Below are 26608 nucleotides of genomic sequence, written 5' to 3'. Positions count from 1 at the left end.
AGAAAAACTTTTTGCATTTATCATAAAATTCTTTTCTGCGTAAAACTGCTTTATAGTTTACCCTACCATTTAACCCAGGTGCATTATATGCAGTAAAAAAAAAATCTGCCATTTGAATTCTTTATATTCTAAACCCCCCCCTTTGTCTCCATTAAAATCATTAGGCACATTGACACACAAAGCATGCTTATAAAGTGCCTTGTCTACTTTTTTACTTTTTATAGCATATAAGTGCTCATACATCACTTTCCTTAATTCCCTATTGGTTTTGCCAATACAGAATGATGTACATGCAGAAGACTTTGCTAAATAAACAAATGTAGATAAACAATTAAACCTACCTTGCACCTGCCATATTTTTTCACTTGAAATTACCTCAAAAAAGGGACCCTCTGCCACAAATCTACAGAAATTGCAATGGTTGCATTTGAAAGTGCCTTTGTTTTTTACTTCTTTGGAATGGCCTCTGTTCTAATAATTCCTTAAAATTCCTAGCTTTTTATTTATGAAAGAAGGGCATGAACCCTACTATCAGCCTGCAAAATTCTCCAGTTATTTTTTATATGTTTTATAACAGTGCTATCCACGCTATGAATTAGCGTCATGGACAGACCAATCCTGCACTATTCTGTTATCTTTTCTTTCATCGTTTTTACTTTCTATCAATATTTTCCTAAAGTACAGTTTTGTACCTACCATAAATGTAGATGTTCGAGTGTTCACCCTGCTGCAGTCATCACACTTGGGTTATCCTGTCGTCAGGCGGTCCCGCAGTCGTCCGGATTTCCAAAGTCTTGTTCCGACGTCGGTTGCTGTCGCCTCATCTCTGACGTCAGTGCGCCAGGGGTACATATACTGCAACCGACGCCATTTTCTTCAGTTTTTTTTGCCCCAGATGTCAGGTGCCCCCAAAAATGTGATCTAAATTAGTACAAAACAGTGAGAACACTGTACAAACACAAAATCCCTTCAGTTATAAGCAAATACATCAGTAAGGCATAGTAAGCGGTCCCGCAGTCGGCCGGATTTCCAAAGCCTTGGTCCGACGTCGGTTGCAGTCGCCTCATCCCGGACGTCAGTGCGCCAGGGGTACATATATTGCAACCAACGCCATTTTCTTCAGTTTTTCTTGCCCCAGATGTCAGGTGCCTCCAAAAAGGTGATCCAAATCAGTACCAAATGGTTTGAACACTGTACAAACACAAAATCCCTTCAGCTATAAGCAAATCCATCAGTAAGGCATAGCAGAGGATTACCCAGTAGATCAGTGGGGTTGGAGGGAAGGTAACCTGGACTGCAGCAGGGTGAACACTCGAACATCTACATTTATGGTAGGTACAAAACTGTATTATGTTCATCATGTTACCCTGCTGCAGTCATTACGCTTGGGTTGAGTCCCAAAGCTAAGGTAGGGTGGAGGCATCATAGAGGGTTAGTGGAGGCAATGAGGCCCTGTAAAACTGCAGTGGCGAAGCCTGCCCTGGACTTAGAATAAAGAGGTAAGTGATAGTGTTTGGTGAAGGTGTACACTGAACTCCAAGTTGCAGCTTCTAAGATTTCCTTGGTAGGAACCCCCCTGAGAAAGGCTGTAGAGGTAGCTGTTGCCCTGGTAGAGTGGGATCTGATGGTAGGAGGAACTGGTTTCCCATGATGGATGTAGCAGAATCGGATGCAGTGGCCTATCCATTTAGAAATGGTTTGCTTGGATATGGCCTTCCCTTGAGAGGCTGTAGCATAGGAAACAAAGAGCTGGTCAGTTTTTCTGAAAGCCTTAGTTTTGTCCAAGTAGTAACGAAGCTGCCTGTGAATGTCCAAGGAAGGCAGGAGTCTCTCACCTTTGTTCTGTGGATTGGGGTAGGAAGTGGGTAGGTGGATGATTTGATTTAGAGCTACACTGGAAACCACCTTAGGCATGAAGGAAGGATTAGTTCGTAGAGAAACTCTGTCTTGATGAAAAATGAGGAAAGGTTCCACTGCCATAAGTGTCTGCAATTCTGAAACTCTCCTAGCAGAAATTATTGTCAGGAGCAGGGCAGTCTTCCAAGATAGGAACTGAAGGTCTGCAGAAAAAGCTGGTTCAAAGGGAGGTAACGTTAGTTTTTCCAGAACAAAATTGAGGTCCCATGTTAGTGTAGGAACTCTTCTAGGTGGTCTAATGTTTTTTGCCCCTCTGAGGAACTGCCTTAGGAGAGGATGTGAAAATAAAGGTGGATTGGTGTTGTAGTGAGCTGAAACAGCTGAAGCATGGATTTTAATTGAGGAGAAGGAAAGTCCTTTATGCAACACCTCAGCTAAATACTGCAGAATGTGAGGCATATGAGGCTGAGTTGTGTCTTGGCCCTTAGCTTGGTTCTAAGCAGAAAACCTTTTCCATTTGTCCAAGTAAGCCTTCCTGGTGCTTAGCCTCCTGGCTTCTAGAATAACATCCAGCACTGCTTGTGAAAGAGGGGCTGGTTGTATGCTTATTTGATTTGCCATGCAGCCAGGTTTAAGGTTTTGATCTGTTTGTGTAGAATCTACTTGTCTTGCTGCGTGAGCAAATGAGGTATTTGAGGCAATATCCATGGTGGACTGTGAGCCATATTCTTCAATAGCGGGTACCAGTGCTGGCATGGCCAGTCTGGAGCTATGAGAATCATTCGAGGTTTCTTCTTTTTGACCTTCAAAAGAAGCTTTGTGAGAAGAGGTAATGGAGTAAAGGCATACGCTGTCAGGTTTTTCCAACTGAAGGAGAGAGCGTCCACTTTCCAAGCTTGATGGTGGAATGTCCTTGTACAAAATTTTGTCAGATGGTAGTTTTGAGGACTGGCAAACAGGTCTATATTTGGTAAGCCCCATCTTTGGGTTATCATTGTAAATATTTGTGGGTCTAGCTTCCACTCGTGGGGATCTTTGATGTTTCTGCTTAGGTAGTCTGCCAATGTGTTTTTCTGTCCTGGCAGGAATTGAGCTTGTAACTGGACTTGGTAGGCCAGAGCTGTGTTCCATAAGATTATTGCTTTCCTGCAAAGAGGGTAGGAATGTGTGCCCCCTTGTTTGTTTATGTACCACATTACTGTGGTGTTGTCCGTCTTTATTGCAAGTTGTCCAGGCTGTAGTAGATCCTTGAAGGCTGTCACAGCTTTCTGTACAGCTAGCATCTCTTTTTGGTTTATGTGCAGTTTTTTTTGTTCTGCAGTCCATAGGCCTTGAATGCATTGCCCTGCCATGTGTGCCCCCCAGGCATAGTCTGAAGCATCTGTTGTGATAGTTTGCCTGGGTGGGGGCAAGGTGAAAGGCTGACCCTTGCTGAGGTGACATGCCTGTGCCCACCATAGAAATTCCTGTTGAAGGCAGGGAATGAGAGCTATCACTGTGTCCAAGCTGTGGCTGTGTTGAGACCATACGCTTTTTAGGTACCACTGTAATTTCCTCATATGCAGTTTTGCAAATGGTATTATCAGAATGCAAGATGCCATGAAGCCCAAAGCCTGCAGAATTTTTCTTGCAGTTAATTGGGTCTTTGTTGCCATTGTTTTGAAATATTGAGTCAGTTGTAATTGCTTGTCTGGTGTAAGATACGCCTTCTGGGCCGTTGTGTCCAAGCTGGCACCCAGGAATGTCATTTTTTGTGAGGGTACTAGTTTTGACTTCTTTTCGTTTACTGTGTACCCCAGACAATTCAGTAGTTGCTTCACAAAAGCCAGATGTTGTAAAAGAATGTCTTCTTTCTGCTTGAATGAGGCAGTCAGGTATGGATATATTTGAATTCCTCTTTGTCTGCAGTATGCAAATACTGGTGCCAGGCATTTTGTGAATACTCTGGGCACAGTAGATAAGCCAAAGGGCAGTGCAGAGAATTGATAATGGGTTGAACCTGCAATAAAATGGAGGCATCTTCTGCAACTTTGTCTGATAGGGACATGCAGGTATGCCTCCTTGAGGTCCAACGTTACCAGCCATGCTTCTTTGCCCAACATGGGAAGTAGCGGCTGTAGTGTTAGCATCTTGAATTTGGGAACCTGTAAGTAAGTGTTTAGAATTGAAAGGTCCAGAATTGGTCTCCAAGCATTTTCTTTTCTGGGTACTAGGAAGAGTCTTGAGTAAAATCCTTGGCCTTGCTCTTGAGTTGGTACCCTTTGAATGGCTCTCATGTCCATGAGAGCTGTAATTTGTTTTAGAGCCTCTGCCCTTTGATTTTGTGGCAGGTCTGGCATTCCTCTTTTTATTGGCAAGGTGTGAAAGTGGAATCTGTATCCTCGTAAAATTATGTCTAGTACCCATTTGTCCTTTGTGACCATGTGCCAGTTGTCTGCAAATAGCGCTAGCTTTCCCCCCAGGGGGGCTGACAAAAGAGTTTTGTTTGGCCAGCTGAGGTGTAAAGTCACTGAGTTTGTCTTCTGGTGGGTTGAGACCTGTCTTCTCCTCCCTTCTGGGTTGGAGTGCCCCATTGGAGAGGTTTATACTGAGCTTGTGGTTGTCCTCTGCCCCTTGGGCGCCTGTATTTACCCCTCTGAGGCCTGTCAGTGGCTGGAAAGGACCAATTTTTTGTTGGCCAGTTTCTGCTGAAGCGAGGGGGTTGTACTTGTAGGAAATCTTTGACTGTCTGCATAGATTTTGCCTTATCTTTCATTTTCTTTAAAACAACTTCTGCTTTAACACCAAAAAGAACATCCTGCTGTAAGGGAGCATCTAGTAGTTTTGCTTTAACATGATCAGGCAGACTTTGTTCCTTTAACCAGGCATGCCTACGTATAACTGATCCAGTGAATGCTGCTCTGCAGGAGGCCTCTAAAGAATCAAACCCACATTGCAAGGTATGCTTCCCTACCTGCTCGGTGGCGTGCAACAAATCCTGTACTTCTTTCAATTCAGTTTGTTGAGGAAGGGTTGTTATCTTTTGTTTTAAGTGAGAGATCAGAAAATGCTGATACTTAAGCATATGAAATTGACAGTTTAGAGCTCTCATAGCTAAAGTGGCTGAGGTGTAAACGTTTTCCCCCCCATCTGTCTAGTGCTCTTAAATCCTTTTCAGAAGGTACTGGATTTTTAGCCATGGATGCCTTAGCCCCCTTGGGACCCTGGGAGATAGTCTCTGGGTCAGCTACTGGGCTTTTGTAAAGAAAATTGTGGGAATCGGGTACTCTGTAGTATGTCAGGCTTGGCCGGAGCAGGAGGCAGAGTCAGGGTTGAAACTGGATTCTAAATAGACATCATCCACAATGTCCAAAACAGGAGGGATGGCTAGAGGTCTGTGTTGGGGGAGTAAAAGAAACTCTCTGAGCCTTTTCTTGGAATCAGAGTAATCCTGACCTTCCCAGTGAAAATGTTCCCTCATAGTGTGTAAAGTTTCCCCAAAAGAGTAATCTTCTGGAGGGGAAGCTGAGGGAATAGAGTCCTCAGCATCAGAATTTTCATAAGGAGAGAAGGAATAGTCTTGGTCCTCAGAGGAATCCAAAGAAATAGACAGTTGATCAGAGGAAGCAGATTCTTCCTCTAGTTTAGGCCTTTTGTCAGGAGGAGGCTGAGAACCCCTGATAAGAGAAATCAAATCTTAAGCATCTGTTTCTTAGGCATAGGGCCTTGAACAGGAGACTGAAGTGTAGTCTTTTTTGATTTAGGAGTCTTCAATTTGGAAAACGTTTGACTGTAAGAGTCATCGGTCTGAATACGCCTTCAGAAACCGATGGTGTTTCTGAAGCACCAACGTCCTTGGAAGGTAAATCGTCGGAAGGGCCTGAAGTAAAAGGCTGCATCGGCCTAGTACATTCCGTCAAAATATCCGTAGCGGTCTCGGGTTCCAGAACTGCAGTTGTCAGGGGCTGCGTCGGAGCCTCAGTGATAACCGGAGAACCGGACACCGGATCAACCGAGGCCTCGGAATCAGGCTTAGGCCTGGGCTGTCGGTCCTTGTCCCTGCGCTTTTTGTGCAAGCCGGTAGTCGGTAGCTCCGGCGGCATGTTATAGTTTAGTTTTCTACCAAAAAAGTGTCGTGCGAAATCAAATCGTCTTTTAATAGTGCACTTATTAAACCTAGCACAAAAACGACAAGAAGTGACGTCATGATCAGGGCCTAGGCAAGGTATACAATAAGAATGAAAATCCTTATGAGGTATTTGCTTCCCACAAGAAATACAATTGTTAACTTTTTCTGACATCGGTCTGAGGCAAGAAAAGTTTCCCCAATGGGGTACTTAGCTTTATAGAAGACTTCAGTCTGAAATTCGAATTCGACAATCTCAGGAGTCGGCCGACTGGCACTTGCGAACTGCTTCTGCTTCGGGCACCGTGCGGCAAGAAAGACTGAAGAAAATGGCGTTGGTTGCAGTATATGTACCCCTGGCGCACTGACGTCAGGGATGAGGCGACAGCAACCGACGTCGGACCAAGACTTTGGAAATCCGGCCGAGTGCGGGACCGCCTGACGACAGGATAACCTAAGTGTGATGACTGCAGCAGGGTAACACGATGAACATCTACTTCTGATGGATAGCCCCTATATACAAATCTCCCATGCAGTTCATCTACAAACATAGAACCAACAGCAAAACAGCAGAACCAGCAAATTATTCCAAAAACAACGATGGATTCAGTTCCACAATAAAATTTATTGCTTATCTTGTCTTAGCGTCTAGGCCATTACAGCCTTCAAAGTGTACAAATTTACCAAAAAAACATATTCCCCTATTTATACATCACCAACAGACATTTAATTAAGTAATCAATCAATTAAACATACATTTTAAAATTTTAAAGCAAACTTCTCCAATTTCTCTGTTCAAACCTCTTGGTGTCAGTGTATCAAATTTCAATATAAATATAGTTTCCTTATACGATAAAATATTTTTAATTATTCTTTCATCCCCTTTCCTGATAAACACTTCTTCCAGAATAGTAGCTTGTAATAAATTAGCATCACTATTATGTTTTTACCCAAAATGAGATGCTATAGGACTTGTGTCTCCTTCTTTATATCTCTAATATGTTCCTGCAACCTAATTCTAAATTTCCTTTTAGTTTCCCCAATATAGAAAAGGTTGCAGGGACATCTCAGGCAATAAATTGTACCCACTGTATCACATGTAAAGTAATTATGTGGTTTAAATGTTTTTCCATTGATCCTAGGAAAACTCAATTTAATAAGGGAACATATATTGCAATTGTTACATGGTACAGTACCCAAAGATACTAATGAGGTAGAGGGACTAGCTACTGGTGCAATATAATACGCTTTAACCAATTTGTCCCCCAAATTCTGTCCTCTCTTATAAGCCACATAGGGTAAATCAGAAACAATTCTATGTACTAATTCATCTCTATGTAAGAATTTCCAATAGTGCTTTATTAGTTCCCAGATCCTAGTACTTGAAGTATTATAAGTAGTCACAAAAAACATTTTATCTTTTTCAACCAAAGAATTAATATTACTAACATTCATAAATCTTTTTCTGCTATTAGTGTCATGTTTGTTCAAATTATACTGTATTAATTTATCAATAGACCCATAAATCAAATTATCACTATACCCTCTCTGTAAAAACATAGATAGTGTTTGACTAATTTATTTTTGTAAATCCATTTTATTATTACAGAGCCTAGACAATCTAATCCTCTCTCCATAAGGTAAGGATTGTATAGTATGAGTCTGATGGCAACTAGTACCGAATAAGTACTGGTTGCCATCCTCAAATTTTCAATGGACTGTAGTTGCAATAGAGCCATCCTTCATTCCAGACAGATGAATGTCCAAGAAGTTAACGTCTGTGCCACATTGTAATCCATCAAATTTAATATTATAAACATTCTCATTTAATTCTGAAAAAAATCTTGATACCTCATTTAATCCTCCATCACAAACAAAAATCAAATCATCACTGTATCTAAAATAAAATAAAACATGTCGTTCTACAAATACATTTATATATACATATATATATATATATATATATATATATATATATATATATATATATATATATTCCAGCTCAAACCTAGCCATAAAGAGGTTTGCATACATGGGGGCAAATGGTGCCCTCATGGCTGTACCTCTTAACTGATGATAAATAACTTCATCAAAACTAAAATAATTATGAAGCAAACAAAAATGAGTTAAATCAATAATGTAATGAGAACATGGACTATCATCTAGAAAACAATGCAAGGCTCATATTCCATCAATATGTCTAATATTGGTATATAGACTACTTACATCCATAGTAATCCAAAACATATTCTGGGTCCAATATACATCTGAAATTTTGTCAATAAAATCAAATGAATCTTTAATATAAGAATCAAGTCTTTCAACATAGGGTAACAAATAACTATGCATCAAAATTCCTATATTGTGTAAAAAATAATTTACTGCACAAACAATGGGACGCCCTGGAGGGTTAACATTATCTTTATGCAACTTAGGGAGACAATAAAAAGTAGCCAAGTTACAATTATCAAAATTACATTTTGTATCAAAGTCCTTTTTAGAAAAATAACCCAGACGTACCCCCTTTTCAATCAATGCAGAAGAATCTTGTATAGCATTCAAATATGTAGCAATCTCACGTTTCATAAGTCAAATTATCATTTAAATGTTGCATACACATATTATAATATTGTGTATAATGAAGCACCACTATTTTATTACCTATATCCAAAGGCTTTATAATCAAATCACTTCTACCTGCAAGGTTGCTAAGGGCAAGCCATTCATTTTTAGTCATATTACACTGCCAAGAAGTATGGCTATGCTCATCAAAAAGTTCCTGTATGGAGAAATTGAGCATTTCTGAAAAATGTTTGACAGTACTATTAACATAGGGGGGTATAAATTTACTTTGAAAGTGAATTCCACTAGTATCTAACAGAGAATAAGCATTTGGAGAAGTATTGACATCAAAATCATCAGATATACAAGAAAAGAAACTGTTACCTTCACTATCAGTTTCCAAACTATGTTCAAAATCATTATTTCTTAACTGTTTATCCCCTTGTGCATTAAAAAAAAACATTTAAGATGTAATTTCCCAATTAATTTAAAAACACCCTGTTTCATTAAATATAACCTAGGTACTACAGTGGGTACAAACTTTAAACCAAGATGGAGAACAGAAACCTGTTCGTCAGTTAAGGTACATCCAGATAAATTTACAACGTTAGAAACATTTGAAACATCTGAAACATTAGAAACAATGTTAGAAAACGAACAGCCCAAAAGAGGACAATCAGTTCCATCTGCCCTGCTTGTAAAACTGTTTAAATTGTCCTTCATCTGCTGCAGAATTGAGACCAATTCCCTTCTTCTTGTTTCCCCTTTTGGCGCCTTCTTCATTATGGCGAAAACGCTGTTGGTGGGATTCAGATTCTTGTGCTGCAGGCAATGGCGGAAAATCACGGACATCATTCTCCGAGTCTATAGTATAACCTACCCCATCCGAAGCAGCAAAAGATACAGTTAGTTGTTTTTTATTATTACCTGCAGTTTTCCCATATTGTCCAGAGCGGGTATTCTGTTTATTTCTCCACAAAAAAGCACGCCCATTTCCGTAATCGCGTACATCGCGATTCCTTAAAATTCCTAGCTTTTTATTTATGAAAGAAGGGCATGAACCTATCATTGGATTAACCTTATTATCAACCTGCAAAATTCTCCAGTTATTTTTTATAATATGTTTTATTGCAGTACCATCCACGCTATGAATTAGCATCATGGACATAGACCAATCCTGCACTATTCTGTTATCTTTTTTTTCATCGTTTTCACTTTCTATCAATATTTTCCATAGCCCCTATATACAAATCTTCCATGCAGTTCATCTACAAACTTGTCCAACACCATAACATCTGTGGTTAACCTTTTTAATCTGACTAGTTGTCCTTTAATGATGTTATGCTTAACATACGTGGGATTCATACTGTAATAATGTAATAGACTATTACTGGCCACATTTATGTAACTAATAGTAGAACCCAAATTACATTCTTTATTTTGTTTGAACACTTCTAAATCCAAAAAACAAATGCTAGTAGTACTTGACACAACAGAAAAAAATAAGAAAAGTAGTACTCGTATTCATATTGTCAATAAATGTAACTAATTCCATATCTGTGCTCTTCCAAACAAAAAAATCATCAATAAATCTGTAATAAAGGTCCATTTTTTCACTGCCTTCCAACTCAGTCAAAACTTTAGTTTCCCAGTAAGCCATGACCAGGTTGGAATAATTTGGAGCCATCCTGGCTCCCATAGCCACTCCTCTCATTGTAAATAAACTTCACTTTCAAAATTGAAAACATTTTTTTTAATATACATTCCTTACATTCTAACATGAATTTACATTCACCCACTTCGTATTCTTCACTCTTGATTAATATATTTCCTACCCACTCTAAACCAATGTCGTGGGATGCATGCGTACAGTGACTTCACATCTACTGTGACTATCAACTCTTCAGGTGCCGCATATTTGTCATTGATTTTATTTAAAAAAAAACAAACGAATATCTGATGAACTAGTCACACGTTTAGCGCCCTATCTATAAATTTGGAAATGGGTTCCAATTTTGAAGCAGGTGCAGAAATCACAGGGCCTATAAGGTGGGTTGTTCTCATTTTTGTGAATCTTAGGTATACCAAACAAACTACCCACTTTATGCTTTGATGTTTGAAAAAAAGCATACATAGATTCAGAAATTACCCCCTCACATACGCTCTCATACAACCATGAATCGATGTATTTATAAGCTTTATACGTCTTTCTTTGATACTTTTTTATAAAACTGTTCATCTAACAATTCTTGGATACCTTTCACATAATCAGATTGGTTAACAATCATCTTAGAACCCCCTTTATATGCTCTCATGACCCGAATGGAATAATAATTTTTAATAGACAAAAAAAAAACTTACCTACTCTACTTTCATCAAGTTATAAAACTTAATCTTACTTTTTTGTGTAATAAATCCCTAATTTCCACTTCACATATTTCCTCAAAAGCTTTAATAGGATGCAATGGGGGATTATATACACTTGGTACAACAAAATCACTTTTATGTACATTAATACCATTACCAAACAGCAATTTCAAATGTAATTTTCATGTTAACTACACACACGCGCACACAGACACACACACACAGACAGACACAGACACAGACACAGACACAGACACAGAGACAGACACAGAGACAGACACAGAGACAGAGACAGAGACAGAGACAGAGACAGAGACAGAGACAGAGACAGACAGAGACAGACAGAGACAGACAGAGACAGACAGAGACAGACAGAGACAGACACACACAGACACACACACAGACACACACACAGACACACACACAGACACACACACAGACACACACACAGACACACACACAGACACACACAGACACACACACACACAGACACACACAGACACACACAGACACACAGACACACACACACACACACACACAGACACACACACACACACACACACACACACACACACAGACACACACACAGACACACACACACAGACACACACACACACACAGACACACACACACAGACACACACACACAGACACACACAGACACACACACAGACACACACACACACACAGACACACACACACAGACAACCTAGCTAGAAGCAAAGCAGTGCTGCTATGTGGTTAGTCCGAACTCGGGCAGTTGGACTTTCAATTCAGGATGACAGAAAAAATGCAGAGGCCAAGGAGAAAAAAAAAGTAAATAGTACAGCAATTACAGACATACACGTGACCTAGCTAGAAGCAGTCATTTTCTTTTTTTCTTTCCTTTACCTTGAAGCGAGGAGCCAGGGGAAGAACTGTTGATAACATTTCTCATGACCGGTCTGACTGCTGCCTGCTGCACTAATGAGCGGTTTGCCTTGCTCAGTCTCAGTCAGTTCATTTGCTCGAATTAATTTAAAACAAAAAAGTTAAGTGTCGACTGCTCTCTCAGTCGTTCAGTTGACTCTCTCTCCGAGCTCCTGCAACCATATAGTCGTATGGAAAAAGATACACACAAAATCAGATGAGACAGTGCAGTACACAGCCCCTCAAGTCCTCGACAGGCTAGCAAGTCTGCCCACATAGCTGACGTCATTGCGCATGCACACATACATGATGACATCAGCAAAAAATTGGGGGGGGGTTTGGGAATTAAAGGGGCCACTTGGGAACTCATGGCACCCCTTTATTTTGCCCTTAAAACCGGTAAATATTGAGCAATTTGGTATGGTTAAGAGGTATGCTGTAAGCTCAATATAATGCACACTATAATTGCCCCTAGCAACATGCACACTTTTCTGTAGGAGTTAATGTCAATACTACATTCCAGTCTACATTGCTACATTCTTTTCTATTCAGTCCTACCCAAGAACACAGGGACACGTACCCTGTTTTGGCACCCTACAGAATCTATCAGGCTTCTTGGTGGGCAGGAGGCTGAGAGTCTGGAGCCTTAAGACGCATTAGAAAACGCATACAAGAAAGCAGCCAAAACAGGAGGAGGAACAACAAAAGATTTTAGCAAATCCAACTGCAGCAACTTTTAATACCTTTTCTGTATATCAGAAACCTGAGCACAACCCCAATTAAATTGCTCCATCACCCTATAGATAGTGTCTTTAAAGGAAGTATCAGGGCTGGTAGATTCCTCTTCTTTCGATTCATAATCCAAAGAAGAAGAAATCCAAGAGGAGTAAGCAAGGGATTTCTCATCTGAATCCACCTCCTCCTCCTCAGAGGAATCCTGTTCTCTGTGTCTTAAGAGGGGTAGAGGACCGGGGGGGGGTGTAACAGAAACTCCCAGAGGAGGTTTAAAGCCATGAAAGCACTAAACAAGCCCTGGGTGAAGGACTGCCATTCCCTCTGCTTTTTCTTCAATGGGATGCCACCTTATAGAATTTAGAATGTTCCAAACCAGGATGGCATTCAATAATGGTAGTAGGGCCTTCTTCTCTGACTAAAATTTGAAGACCCCCCCCCCCCAGCTCCTCAGAGATAATCAGCAATGGTTCTCTTCGAGCATCCGAAATGGATGTCTGCAATGCCTCCTCAGACATGCTTAAAGCCGGATCCCCACCGGTATCCAACTCATTCGTGGCAGAGGAGTCCAATGATAAAGCCGGGCAAACCTCCGGGAATTCACTCACCTTAGCAGAGACGTCTAGCGCAGGCTTAACAGCAGAAGATACCGGCCTAGACTTCTTGGCCTCTATCGTATCCTTGGCAAGAAGCTTAAGAGGCTAGTTTTCATGATAAAACATCAAAGAAGAAAGTCTACTATGACAGGTCTTAGGAACAAAGGCCTGAAAAATAGAGCACGACATACGGTTTATGTGAATTGCCAAGGAAAAATAGACACTGTTTGTGGCGGTCTTTATGAGGAATCTATCTCCCACACTGGCATTTACCCTTAGATGACATGAAACCCCACAAGCAACAATATAATAAAAGGAAGATAAACAAAACCCCAAAGGGGATACACTTACCTGCAATAGCTTGGTGGACCAGCAACATTACGGGCGTTCAGACGATCAAGAGATGGTATTCAAACTGGCTGCAAAGAAGTTCAAAGGATGGCATGTCTAGACTTCACCTTTATGCCCTATTGCTATTGTAAGGAGCACACATGTGACATAAGGTGTACCCCTTAAAGAAATGAAAAAAGACCAACAGTCCAGACCCTCCAAGGTTCACACTCCTTTATTATAAAACAGAAGATTGAGTGCTTTCGTCTCTACATGCGGAGACTTCATTAGATTAATGAGAATCATTTAAATATACATTTATATACCCATTTCAAATACGATTGCTAACCTACTAGACCTATTAGCAACAAATCTAGTCATAGATACCACTTTTACATTGGGTAATAAAACTCCACCCCCTTAAAGTACAAACATCACATTAAAAACACTTTTGTAAAAAGAATAATACATTTCTACATAGTGTTTAAAACCTACTGTTAGTATTTTTGTTGTACAAAGTGTCAAAGTGCATTGGCTTTTTCATATAACATAGGAGTTATAGATATAGTATTATTAAGCCCCGGGGGAACATAGCTGTCAGTCTAAACTGCCACTCGGTTTCCTTTTATCTTAATATATTTCTCCAGTCACCACCCAGGGGTTTGGGTTTAATGCTTTCCAAGATCCCAGATACAATTTAATTCAAGCAGTTCTGCGAATACTTAAATGAAGCATTATTTTGTAACATTTGTATGCTCGTATAGCCTACATTTAAGGGGATGACTGGTCTTGCCCACATAAAATGTACACTATGTAAAACAGGTAGCCAAATATATCACTCTACTACTGGCACAATTACCCTTTTTAAAGGCTATTTCACTCAACCTGTTGTTCAATGTCATTCTAAAATTTCCTTATTTATATACGAACATTGATGATATGCTCCATATGGTTTGGTTCCATAATGAGATTTCCCCTTGGGCTGTATTTTATGTTATAACAAACTTTTAAAGTTTGCCTATTTTGTTTACAAATCTCGGTCCATCACCCACTTTTTCAAACACCTCATTGTTCACTCTGAAAATGTTCCAGTTCCTCTGAAAGGCTTTTTTGATTTTACTAGTTAAATGGTTATGTAGGAGTATGCATGCTTTTTTGCATTGGTCTTTTGTAACATGTGACGTGTTACTATTTTTTTTTTCTAAACCCACATCTAATGAATACCCCATTTAACAAAAACATCCCTTATTATTTCTGTTAACCAATTCTTGGGGTAGCCCCTCTCTTGAAGATAATACTGATTTTTTCTAGTTCTTCCAAAACATCCTCTTGATGAGATGTCATCCTGGCCACTCTTATGGCTTGCCCTCTTAATATGGTCTTTTTCTGTGCAATAGGATGACTACTTTCAAAGTGCAGACAGGAGTTACAAAACGTATCTTCCCGATGGATTTCAGATTTGAAGCCCTCATTATAATAAGATATATATATATATATATATATATATATATATATATATATATATATATATATGTGTGTGTGTGTGTGTGTGTGTCTAAGTAACTTATACCATTCTTGTCATAGTGACATGTAAATTCTAGAAATTACATTTACTACTTAAATAGTTAAATTCTTCCACGTCTTCACATGTACCTTTCCATAAAACAAAGATGTCATCCAAAAATCTGGAATACAACTTGATTTTATTCCAATAAGGGCAGTTGAACAATGTGAAATCTCCCATTCCAATAATACTATATTTGCATATATGGGGGCACAAGCTGCCTCTATTGCAACAACTTTTATTTGTTGAAAATATTCTCCTTCGCAGGAGATACAATTATTTTCCAATATCAAAGTCATCAGTTCACGAGTGAGTGTTACTTGTTCATGTCTTAAATCTGAATGTTGGAACAAGGCTTCCTCAAACAAATCTAGCCCTTCTGTTTTTGGCATCACAGTAAGGAGATCATTTATGTCTATTCTAAGAAATATAAGGTCTTTTTCCCCAAATATTTTGATTTAATAAACCCAAAAATTCCCAGAAATCTCAGACCAAATGTGCTGTATTTTCAACCACGTTGCACTCATGAATCAACTAATACAGCTAAGGGGTGTGTCTTCGATCCCCTTGCTGCTACTACAGGTCTAAAGGGTGGTTTCTCTACACCTTTGTGTATTTTAGGGATTCCGCAAAAAAAAAACAGGAAGGAAGGGATCTCTTCTGTATAAAAAATTGTATACATCAATATATATTCTCTTATAATAAATATTCTTCCAAATACAAATCTATTCATGAATAAGATATATTTACCCGATTCTTGGAAACCACTGCATAGGTTTCTTCATCAAATAATTTTTGCATTTCATTGGAGTAATCTACAGTCTTAACACTATTCCCTCTCCCTTATCTGGGGTCATGATACGAACAGTTGTATCCCATCAGTAAATCATATTCTTCCTTTGTGAGACTCCCAGTTAACCTCTTATCATTCTGATGGACACTTTTTATGTCTTCCATTACAATTTTCTCAAACGTATCCAATAAGGGATGCAGAGGTGGGTTGAATAAACTAGTTTTTCAAGGTGTAACTACATGGCCTCTTGATACTTCTGGAATATTCATAGTCTGCTCAGAAAAGAATACATCAAAATTCAATTTTTCTAGTATACAATTTTAATTCCGTGATACTATCAACTAGATTTCCTTTTCTTTCAGGTACAAACGTAATGCCCTTAAATAGTAAATTAAAAGATTCAGATGAAATCAGTATATCTGTATAGTTGTATATTGTAAAAAATTTTTCTTGTGTACAATGTTATTACTGACCTCTCTCAATTCCTGTAATTGTTCATATTCTTGTACATTCTTCCTCTGTGATTGTGGATAACATTTCGTGTTGCACTCCCCCTTCTCCATATACCTCTGAGCTAGTCTCTCTGAGCGGTGTAACATCTGAAAATCCTGATTTGCTGCATAATAATTCCCTGAACTTTCATTGTTCTTATTTGTACCCCTTACTACTTCGCTGCAACTTAGTATATGAGCATTACTTTAACTGTTTGAGTTAAAATTTAAAATACTTTCAAAGGGGTACGGCTTTTTATTCTGATACTGCTTCAAGTCCCTTTCTAACTTTCTTTTTGTAAAACAGATTATTAATTCTTTTTTTAACCTTATCAAGTATCTTAAAATACAATTCCCTATGTTGAAAAAATAATAAATCTTGTCTAATTTTTACATCCAGTTTATCAATTTCTTGTGCTACACTTTCATATAGTTTCTCATAATAAAACAATTTTCTTAATCAACCCAAGTCTTGTCTCATCAAAAACGTTTACAAAATCATTTAAAATTTCCACATTGTAATGAATACCAAAAGGAAATTTGAAAATCCTTAACCCTTGTGGTACAATTTTTATAACCAAACATTCATTTAAATAAGCAATGCCCATTTGTAAAGATTTCAGCTTAAACAATCTTTTTCAAAATAATACATTAAATCCTTTAAAGAATGGAACACTCCATATTCATTATTATTGTTAACTCTACGAGTGTTTAATTCAGTCATTTCAGTGGCTGTACCAGCTGAAAAAGAATAATTTTTAGTTAACAAGCCTTCTAGACGGGAATTCACCATATTTGAATCAGAAACAGTAGCTGCATCATTGGAACCAGCCTGCGTGCAAGAAGCTTAAGAGGCTGGTTTTCATGGTAAAGCATCAAAGAAGAAAGTCTACAATGACAGGTCTTAGGAACAAAGGCCTGAACAACAGAGCACAAAATATGGTCATGTGAAGCGCCAAGGCAAAACAGACACTGTTTATGGTGGTCTTCAGGAGGAATGTCTCCCACACTGGCATTTACCCTTCTCAGACGACATGAAAAGTACAGTTTTGTACCTACCATAAATGTAGATGTTCGAAGATCCACATTGCTGCAGTCCTAACACTTGGGTAGTCCGCTGTCCCTCGGTCGGCCCGAATATCAGAGTATAAGGCTGACGTCGGTCAAGGCGCATTTGACTGACATCAGAACGTCAGGGTACAAATGCGCATGACCGACGTCATATCCTCAGTCTTTTCTTGCCCCAGATGTCAGAAGACCCTAAAAAGAAAGGTCAAAACCCATAGACAACAACTAAACAACCAACCAGCCTAACACCAAAAGTATGTACAATATACACAAAATATACAATATGCAATATACCTCAGATGGATAACCCAACCCCCACAACCACCTCAAACTACAGAGGGGAAGGAGGGAGGGTAAATTGGACTGCAGCAATGTGGATCTTCGAACATCTACATTTATGGTAGGTACAAAACTGTACTATGTTCTTCATCTCACATTGCTGCAGTCCTAACACTTGGGTAGAATCCCAAAGCAGAGGAAAGGGAGGATGGCTAAACTACAATGAAGCAGGAGCTGCCAAAATGCCCTGCAAGACAGCAGTGGCAAACCCAGCCCCGGATTTAGAGTACAGTGGAAGGTGGTAATGCCTAGAGAAGGTATGCACTGAACTCCAAGTGGCTGCCTCCAAAATATCCTTAGTAGCCACCCCCCTCAAAAAAGCTGTTGAAGTGGCAGTAGCCCTAGTGGAATGAGGCCTAATCCCAGCTGGAATCTCTTTGCCATGATGGGAATAACAGAAAGCAATGCAAAATCCAATCCACTTAGAAATAGTTTGTTTTGACACGGGCTTGCCCTGAGAGCACAAAGCAAAAGAAACTAATAACTGCTGAGATTGTCTGAACCCTTTAGTTCTGTCCAAATAATATCGCAACTGCCTGTGTACATCTAAAGTGTGCAAAATCTTTTCCCCTTTAGTTTGGGGATTTGCATAAAAAGTAGGCAAATGAATAGTTTGGTTTAAAGCCACACTAGAAACCACTTTAGGCATAAAGGAAGGATTAGTACGTAAAGATACCCTATCCTTATGGAAAATTAAGAAAGGCTCAACTGCCATAAGGGCCTGCAATTCAGAAACCCTTCTTGCAGAGGTAATGGCCAACAAAAAGCAGTCTTCCATGACAAATATTTCAACTCAGCAGTAGCTGCAGGCTCAAAAGGTTGTAGAGTGAGTTTCTCCAACACAAAATTGAGATCCCAAGCAGGAGTAGGAGCCCTTCGTGGGGTCTTATATTCTTTGCCCCTCTAAGAAATTGCTTGAACAAAGGATGAGAAAACAATGGTGGGTCACAATCGTAGTGAGCTGAAATTGCTGCAGCATGAATCTTAATAGAAGAGAAGGACAAACCTTTGTCCAATAACTCAGTAAGATATTGAAGAGCCACACTTAAATCAGGCTCAGAAACATCCAAATCCTTAGCTGCACTCCAAAATAAAAATCTCTTCCATTTATCTGCGTACACTTTCCTTGTACTAGGCCTTCTAGCTTCCAAAATCACATTCAAAACTTGTTGTGGAAGTTGAGACCCTCTCTGGTTTAAAACAGAATATGCCATGCTGTTAGGTGAAGAGAGTGAAGTTTGACATTGAGCAAATGACTGTCCTCCTGGGACAACAGATGTGGAATCAAAGGCAAAGGCCATGGAGGCTTCCGTACTAGACTTCTCAGTAATGGGTACCAGTGCTGTCGAGGCCAATCTGGAGCTATCAAAATCATCCTTGGCTTGTCCTGTCTGACCTTCAGAAGTACCTTTGGGAGGAGAGGCAGAGGTGGAAAGGCATACACATGAAGATTTTTCCAACTGAAAGAAAGAGCATCCACTTTCCAAGCTGTGGGATGAAACCGCTTTGTGCAAAACTTTGGCAGCTGGTGGTTTAGTGGAGAAGCGAACAGATCTATGTCTGGAGTTCCCCAGGACACTGTCAATTTCTGAAATACATGAAGATCCAGTTTCCACTCGTGGGGATCCATGATTTGTCTGCTTAACACATCTGCTAAGGAGTTCTGTGCTCGGCAGAAACCTTGCCTGAAGACTTAGTTGTAAACTGAGAGCAGTCTCCCACAAAATCATTGCTTGCCTGCATAGAGGATAAGAATGTGTTCCCCTTGCTTGTTGATGTACCACATGACAGTTGTGTTGTCTGTTAGAATCAACACCTGCCCTGGAAGAAGTAAATCCTTGAAAGCTATTAATGCAAACTGGACTGCTAACATCTCCTTCATGTTGATATGTAGATGTTGTAGTCTGGCAGGCCACTTGTCTTGTATCCACTTTCCATTTAGATGAGCTCCCCAAGCTTTGTCTGAGGCATCTGTCGTTAAAATCTGACTCGCCTCTGGCGGGACACAGAGAGTCCCTTGTTTAGGTGACATTCCTGAGCCCACCACAAAAATTCCTTTTGAATGCAAGGTATTATTTGAATGACAGTGTCCAGATCCTGGCAGTGCTGTGTCCATACATTTTGAGATACCATTGTAGCTTCCTCATATGCAGTTTGGCATTGGGAAGCACCAGAATACAAGATGCCATGAACCCTAAGGCTTGAAGGACTGTCCTTGCAGTCAGCCCGGACTGATGAGATAGTTGATGGAAGTAAAGGGATAGACTCTTTTGTTTGTCCGGGGTTAAAAAGGCCATCTGGGATGCTGTATTCAGTCTCACACCCAGAAAGCACATGTCCTGAGAGGGTACTAGACTGGACTTTATTTCGTTCACAGAATACCCCAGGCATCTTAGCACTGCTATCACATATTCCAAATGTTGAAGAAGCTCTTCCCTTCCTTGAGCCAGAATCAGGCAGTCGTCCAAATAAGGATAGATCTGTATTCCTTTTAGCCTGAAGAAAGCTATCACTGGAGCCAGAACTTTCGTGAACACTCTGGGTGCAGTAGATAAGCCAAAGGGCAATGCAGAGAACTGATAGTGAGAAGTCCCAGCTCGAAAACGCAGATATTTCCTGCAACTTAGTCTGATAGGAACATGAAGGTAAGCCTCCTTGAGATCCAAAGTTACCATCCAATGATCTTTGCCCAGCAGAGGTAAAAGCTGCTGCAACGTCAACATTTTGAACTTGGGAATGTCCAGATAAGTGTTGAGGATAGACAAATCCAAAATTGGTCTCCACGTGTTCCCCTTCTTTGGTACTAGGAACAGGCGAGAATAAAATCCTAGGCCCCTTTCTGGCATAGGAACTGGCTGTATGGCCCCTATTTGTAGTAACAGAGAAATTTGCTTGTGAGCCTCTATTCTTTGTTGAGGAGGAATGTCTGGCATGCCTTTGAAAGGAGGCAAGGTATGGAAATAAAACCTGTAACCGTGATGTATGATATCCAGTACCCATCTGTCTTGGGTGATCAAACTCCAATTTTCTTTGAAAAGTGCCAACCTTCCTCCCAAAGGTGCTGCCAGGCGAGAAGGTTCTGGCAGCTGAAAAGGTAGGTCATTGGGTCTGTTTACGAAAGGACTGACCCCTGCCCTCACCCGAAGACTGTGCAGGAGAACTCCCTGTTCTAGGCCTGAAAGAGCCCTGACCTCTGCCCCTGCCACGTCTAGATCTACCCCTAGACTGGGAATCATAAGAAGGATACGTCCACCCTTTAGTAGGCCAATTTCTACTAAACTTTGGAGGCTGAACCTGCAAAACATCTTTAACAGTCTGCATAGACTTAGCCTTGTCTTCCATTTTCTTTAAAACTGCCTCAACAGGAGAACCAAACAAGACATCAGATTGCAAAGGGGCATCCAAAATCCTAGTTTTAACATGGTCAGATAAATTTTGATCCCTCAGCCAGGCATGCCTGCGAAGAACTGACCCAGTGGCAGCCACCCTAGGCGAGGCCTCTACAGCATCAAAACCACATTGCAAAGAATGCTTACCCACCTGTTCAGAAACATGCACTAAATCTTGTAACTCTTTACAATCAATACCTTCCGCCAAAGCATCAACCTTAGATTTCAACTGTGAAAGGAGATAATTTTGATATTTCAACATGTGAAACTGGCAATTCAAAGCTCTCATGGCTAGAGTGGAAGAAGTATAAACTTTCTTTCCCCATCTATCCAAGGCCCTGGCCTCTATCTGCGGAACCGGATTCTTGACAACAGAAGCCTTAACACCCTTAGGCCCCTGGCTAACAGTTTCTGGGTCTGCCCTAGGACTAAGATACTTATGAGCTTCAGGCACCCTGTAATACCTATCCGGTTTAACAGGAGCAGGAGGCAAAGAATCAGGATTAAGAGAAGCCTCTGCAAACACATCTTCCACCACATTCAGAACAGGAGGTATAGCTAAAGGCCTATGCTGGGGTAAAAACAAAAATTCCCTAAGCCTTTTCCTGGAATCAGAGAAATCCTGACCTTCCCATTTAAAATGCTCTCTCATGGAGTGAAGGGTCTCTGAAAAAGAAAAATCCTCAGGAGGAGAAGCAGAAGGAGTAGAATCATCCACATCAGAATCAGAATAATGAGAATACTCCTGCAAGTCTTCAGCCGAAGACTCAGACACATCCGAAGCCTGCTCATAATCCCCAACACAGGTTCCATCCTAGGCCTCTTATCAGGAGGGGGCATAGAGCCTCTAATTAAAGTAATTAAATCTTCTGCCATTTTAAGCATGTGCTTCTTGGGCACAGAACCTGAAGAACTAGGAGGGACACCCACAGAAGCAAAACTAGACCTGCCTCTAGGAGAAGCCTTGGAAGCAGAAAGAGAGGGCCTAGACACCTTAGGAAGGGAGGGAGTACAGTTATCTGAGAAGCCCCTACAGCCTGACCTGCCTCCTGGGAGGCCACATCCTGTAAAAACAAAGTTTCCCCCTGGGACTCCTGAGAGGCCTCCGTCGGAACCACCGGTTCCACTGACGCCTCTAAAGAACCGGCGTCCGGTTCGGACGACTCCTCTAACCTAGGTTTAACTGCCTTGTCCTTGCGCTTCTTTGAGGAAGCCGGCGGAGCATCCGACGCCATATTGTAATTGCACCGTTTCCCAAAGACCAACCTGGCACAATCCAACCTTCGCTTTATAGTGCGTTTATTGAACCTAGCACAAAAGCGACACCCAACGTCGTGCTCAGGTCCCAAACAAGGTATACACAAATTATGGTAATCCCTATGCGGTATCTGTTTCCCACAAGAAATACAGTTATTTACTTTTTCTGACATCCGGTAAACCACTGAGGCAAGAAAAAACCAAAATATTCCCCAACGGGGTACTTAACCAACTCTGACTTCGGTCTGAAACTCCGAATTCGAAATATTTCAGAACGCCGAACGGCACTTGCAACACTGCTTCTGCATCGGACCATGCGGCAAAAAAGACTGAGGATATGACGTCGGTCATGCGCATTTGTACCCTGACGTTCTGATGTCAGTCAAATGCGCCTTGACCGACGTCAGCCTTATACTCTGATATTCGGGCCGACCGAGGGACAGCGGACTACCCAAGTGTTAGGACTGCAGCAATGTGAGATGAAGAACATCCCCACAAGCAACAATACAATAAAAGGAAGATAAATAAAACAAAACCCCAACGAGATACACTTACTACAATGGCTTGGTGAACCAGCAACGTTATGGGCATTCAGACAGACTATCAAGAGATGGCATTCAGACTGGCTGCAAAGAAGTTCAGAGGATGGTATGTCTGGACATCACCTTTATGCCCTATGCTATGTAAGGAGCACACGTGACATAAGGTGCACCTTAAAACAACCTAAAGGCTTTGGCATACTGGCTGGATTTTGGGCTGCCTTGGCATAGGATCCCTATTGTAATGAATACTGCAACATTAGAATGGAAGGATGTCTTTAGTTATGAAATATTTACAGATAAGCTCAGAAAAAGTTAGGTAGCAATACTAAACAAAATAGACTTTTGCATACTGTTTTAAGAGACAAAAACAGCATTTACCTCTACACTTGTAGGGCAACACTCCACCGCTCTACTCAGCATGATGCGGGCATCCTCTGGTTCCTCCAATTCAACAGCAGTTTTCCACAGACGCACAGAGTTTGGTATGTACTCCAGGGCTGCAAAAAATGAGAAAATGAACCATGAAGGACCAGTGTATAACTTTGTAGATAAAGTTAAAACTAAATTACAATGTACACAATGAATGATAACCATGACTTCTATCACACTGGCATAAGTCTACAGAGAGCTAGTATGAAGTTTTCAATGCAGAGGAAAAAATCACACACCCAGTGAGATAACTCAGCTGCACCAAAAGACAGCACCAGGTACTTTTAAATGTGATAAAATAAGAATAGAAGCAGGGGTTCTAGGTTCATTCTAAAATTCTCTTCAGATGCGTGTTACTAACTATATTTAAAGATGTTCATACTTCATGGCAAAGACTTTGTTCAAGCTCATCTCAACCTATACAACAAGCCATACCACTTTTAGTGGTTTCTGATATAAACAGATTTACAATGTTGTTCACCTTCCCTGAAATCATACCCCTGAAAAGTTGCGTGGGATACTTAATCACAGTTTCGGACATACATTACTTCCTTCTTTTTTCGCTGGTTCTTTGCTGGCATCCATGCAAAGTAATTACAATCTAGTAAGCACATTTTACCCATATTGATAACTTTCACTGGCTTTTATAACAATTTTTAAATTTTCAAACTGGGAAACAGCAGTATCAACGCACCCTCAGCTATCTTGGTAGTCCACTCCTTATTTGATGTTATCATTAAGATAACACAAATGTGTGTGTGTGTTTTTTTTTAAATAGGTACTTCTGAAGTACTTCAAGAATTTAGGAAACAGAGTGATTTGTTCATAGTTGGAAATAATTTCCATGTTTGTGGAAAAGGGCAGTACAGCAAAACTGTGGTTTGTGCAGTGAAGTTTACCCTGAGGAGCTTGTAATGATGGCACAGAGTAGAAAAGAATCTGAGGCTGTAGGACAGAGTCAAGTTTTTTTTAACCTGCAGGAAAAGAAGAGAAATATTCTAAGCTGATTAAGTTGTATGTTAAGGAAGCAAATAATATAGTACATCTCTGTATGACAGGTATCCCAGTTTGCTTAGAACCAGGCAATGGTGTTCTATTTGAGTGATAATGGTAATAAACTGCAAGTACTGTTTCAGGCGGACTGCAGTGGTGACAAATTCTTTTTCAATGTCACAGTTAGAGATGCAAATCTATGCCCAAGGCCATTCTACCTTCAAGGAAGGAGGGGAAGGAGAAAGGAAGGAGGGGAAGAAGATGTGGAAATCTTTTGGCCCAAAATAAACATTTATTTTACTTCTATCAATTTGAATATTTTGTACTGAAAGTTGACTTTGGTATAACCAGACGCTCAGATGTTTGAAGCATGGGTCTATTTCAACTGGTTCCAGGTTACTGTGGACAATGTTCCACTGTTGTAGGCTTTAGAATAAGCCAAAAATCATAACTTTAGTTTTTCCTTTGCTTAGCATTACCTTATTTTGTCTTGGCCAGTAGCAGAGTTGACAAGAGATGAAGTTCAAATATCAAAAAAGAGACTGAACAAGAAATATTAATTCTGTATATTACTATGTTATCTGTGTATACATTAGCATTTTCTAATTAAGAAGTTTGTTGATAAAAAATGATAAACATAATGGAGAAACTAAAGTTATCCCACAAGGATTAGTGGTAAAAGGTGCAGTGGGAGATGTCGGGAATACTATTTGCACTTTGAAGTCCCAATTGCTTAAAAAGTCTTTAAATCATGATATGGCCTGGGCACTTATTCCTGCTCCAATTGCAGACTCAAGGAGGGTTGAGTGATTTACTAGACAGAATGCCTTAGTCTGGAGGCCCTTACCCACAGTATAACAAATATCTTCACTGAAACATGGCAATTTAGTATATTAAATGAATTGAGCATTTGTCAAAAAATTCAAGTTGCTGCAAAAGAATGGACATTGGTCTATAGTCTTTCATGGAGGGTTTGGTGAGTTTTGACATCAGTTTTACTACAGCATGCTTCCTTTCTAACACCACAGTCCTTCTGGTTAGGCAGAGGCTGTAGTAGTGGCAATAGGAGTGCAGGAGTTCAGTCAGGGTTGTAGGCCTTCTGGTCCTGTGGGAGCATCCCAAGAGATCCGCGCTATCAATTTTTCTATATCTGCATATTTAATTGCTTGGAAGTAGAACAGTGAGTGTGCACTGTGTTCTCTGGTATTTGAGAGAAAGAAGTGATGCGGTAGACAGAAGAATGGAAAATCTTGTGAGAAAACCTAATGGAGACAAGGTTCCTGCAGTGGCTATAATGGTGTCATTTTATGGTGTCATTTTAGGGGATCTTAATATGGAGAGTCTATTACACAGCTGATTAGGTACCATAAAGGTCTTTTTTTTAACTTTATTAAATTCTTACATTTTCCACCAATAAACTATAACACTATAAACTTAACTTTTAGTCCATAAAATAGGTACACAAAGAATAACAAAAAAACACTCCACTATGAACATTTTTCATTATTTTCAGGCACTACACATGTATGTTTTCTTTTTCATCATCATCATCCACTCCAACTTTACATGAACTGCTCAAGCCTTGCCTTTCCTTAAACCTCACTCCTCCTAAACATTATTCTGCAATCTGCATGCATTCTTCGCACAGATTCCATTTATTTCTACACGATTTAATCCTTTCCAGAAGCTTTGTCTCCCAGTATGTTTTTTTATTTTCCTGTCTTATTTTTTTTGCTAGACTCATTAGAAGATTGAATCTATGTGCATGAAGAAGTAGAATGTTTCCAGTGCTGACATGTATTTTCTCCAAGCCTGCAAGGGGCGTTTACTCTGTAAGCGATTTGCTTGGTGCGCATTTACAAAGCCCTGTGACTTTAGGACAACATTTTTCAGGTAGTTTAAATAGGGTGTGTGTAACAACACAGGTTACTTCAATGGGGTTTTTAAAATGGTTTATGAGTGAGTTGTCAGTGGTTTGTCTTTCAAAGCTATTTTTGTTTTAAACTTTGGAAAGAAAATTTGTCATTACAGGAGGGGTTTGTTTCTTGGAATGTCTAGACTGAAAGCTGCAGGGCTGTGATCAGTGAACCAGGTTGACAGAACGCCGATATCTGAAATTCTGCTGGGAATTTTCTTACTCGATAGGTCCAGGATGGACTGTTTTTCAAATTTAAATTTTGGTCTGGTTGGCTCCTTAACTAGCTGTATAAGACTAAGATCTGGTAGGGTCATAGGTGTGTACTAGGCTAATGGCCCTGGAGCCTATATAAGCCTAGCCCAAGAAAA

General features: G+C 40.1%; 1 protein-coding gene across 1 annotated transcript in view; it reads right to left on the bottom strand.

Moving 5' to 3' along the window:
• PRPF6 (pre-mRNA processing factor 6) overlaps window positions 1-26608 on the bottom strand; it is a gene marked incomplete in the record, with an annotated part of 1570595 nt that overhangs the window by 1208687 nt on the left and 335300 nt on the right. Inside the window, 1 exon segment of the mRNA XM_044089883.1 lies at window positions 23279-23397. Coding sequence (XP_043945818.1) covers window positions 23279-23397 — 119 coding nt within the window.

The sequence above is a fragment of the Protopterus annectens genome, chromosome 12.part0 (assembly GCF_019279795.1).
Source record: "Protopterus annectens isolate FY-2018-M chromosome 12.part0, PAN1.0, whole genome shotgun sequence".
Lineage (NCBI taxonomy): Eukaryota > Metazoa > Chordata > Ceratodontiformes > Protopteridae > Protopterus > Protopterus annectens.
The sequence above is the reverse complement of the archived record's forward strand: the minus strand, read 5'-3'. Positions and strand labels throughout refer to the sequence as shown.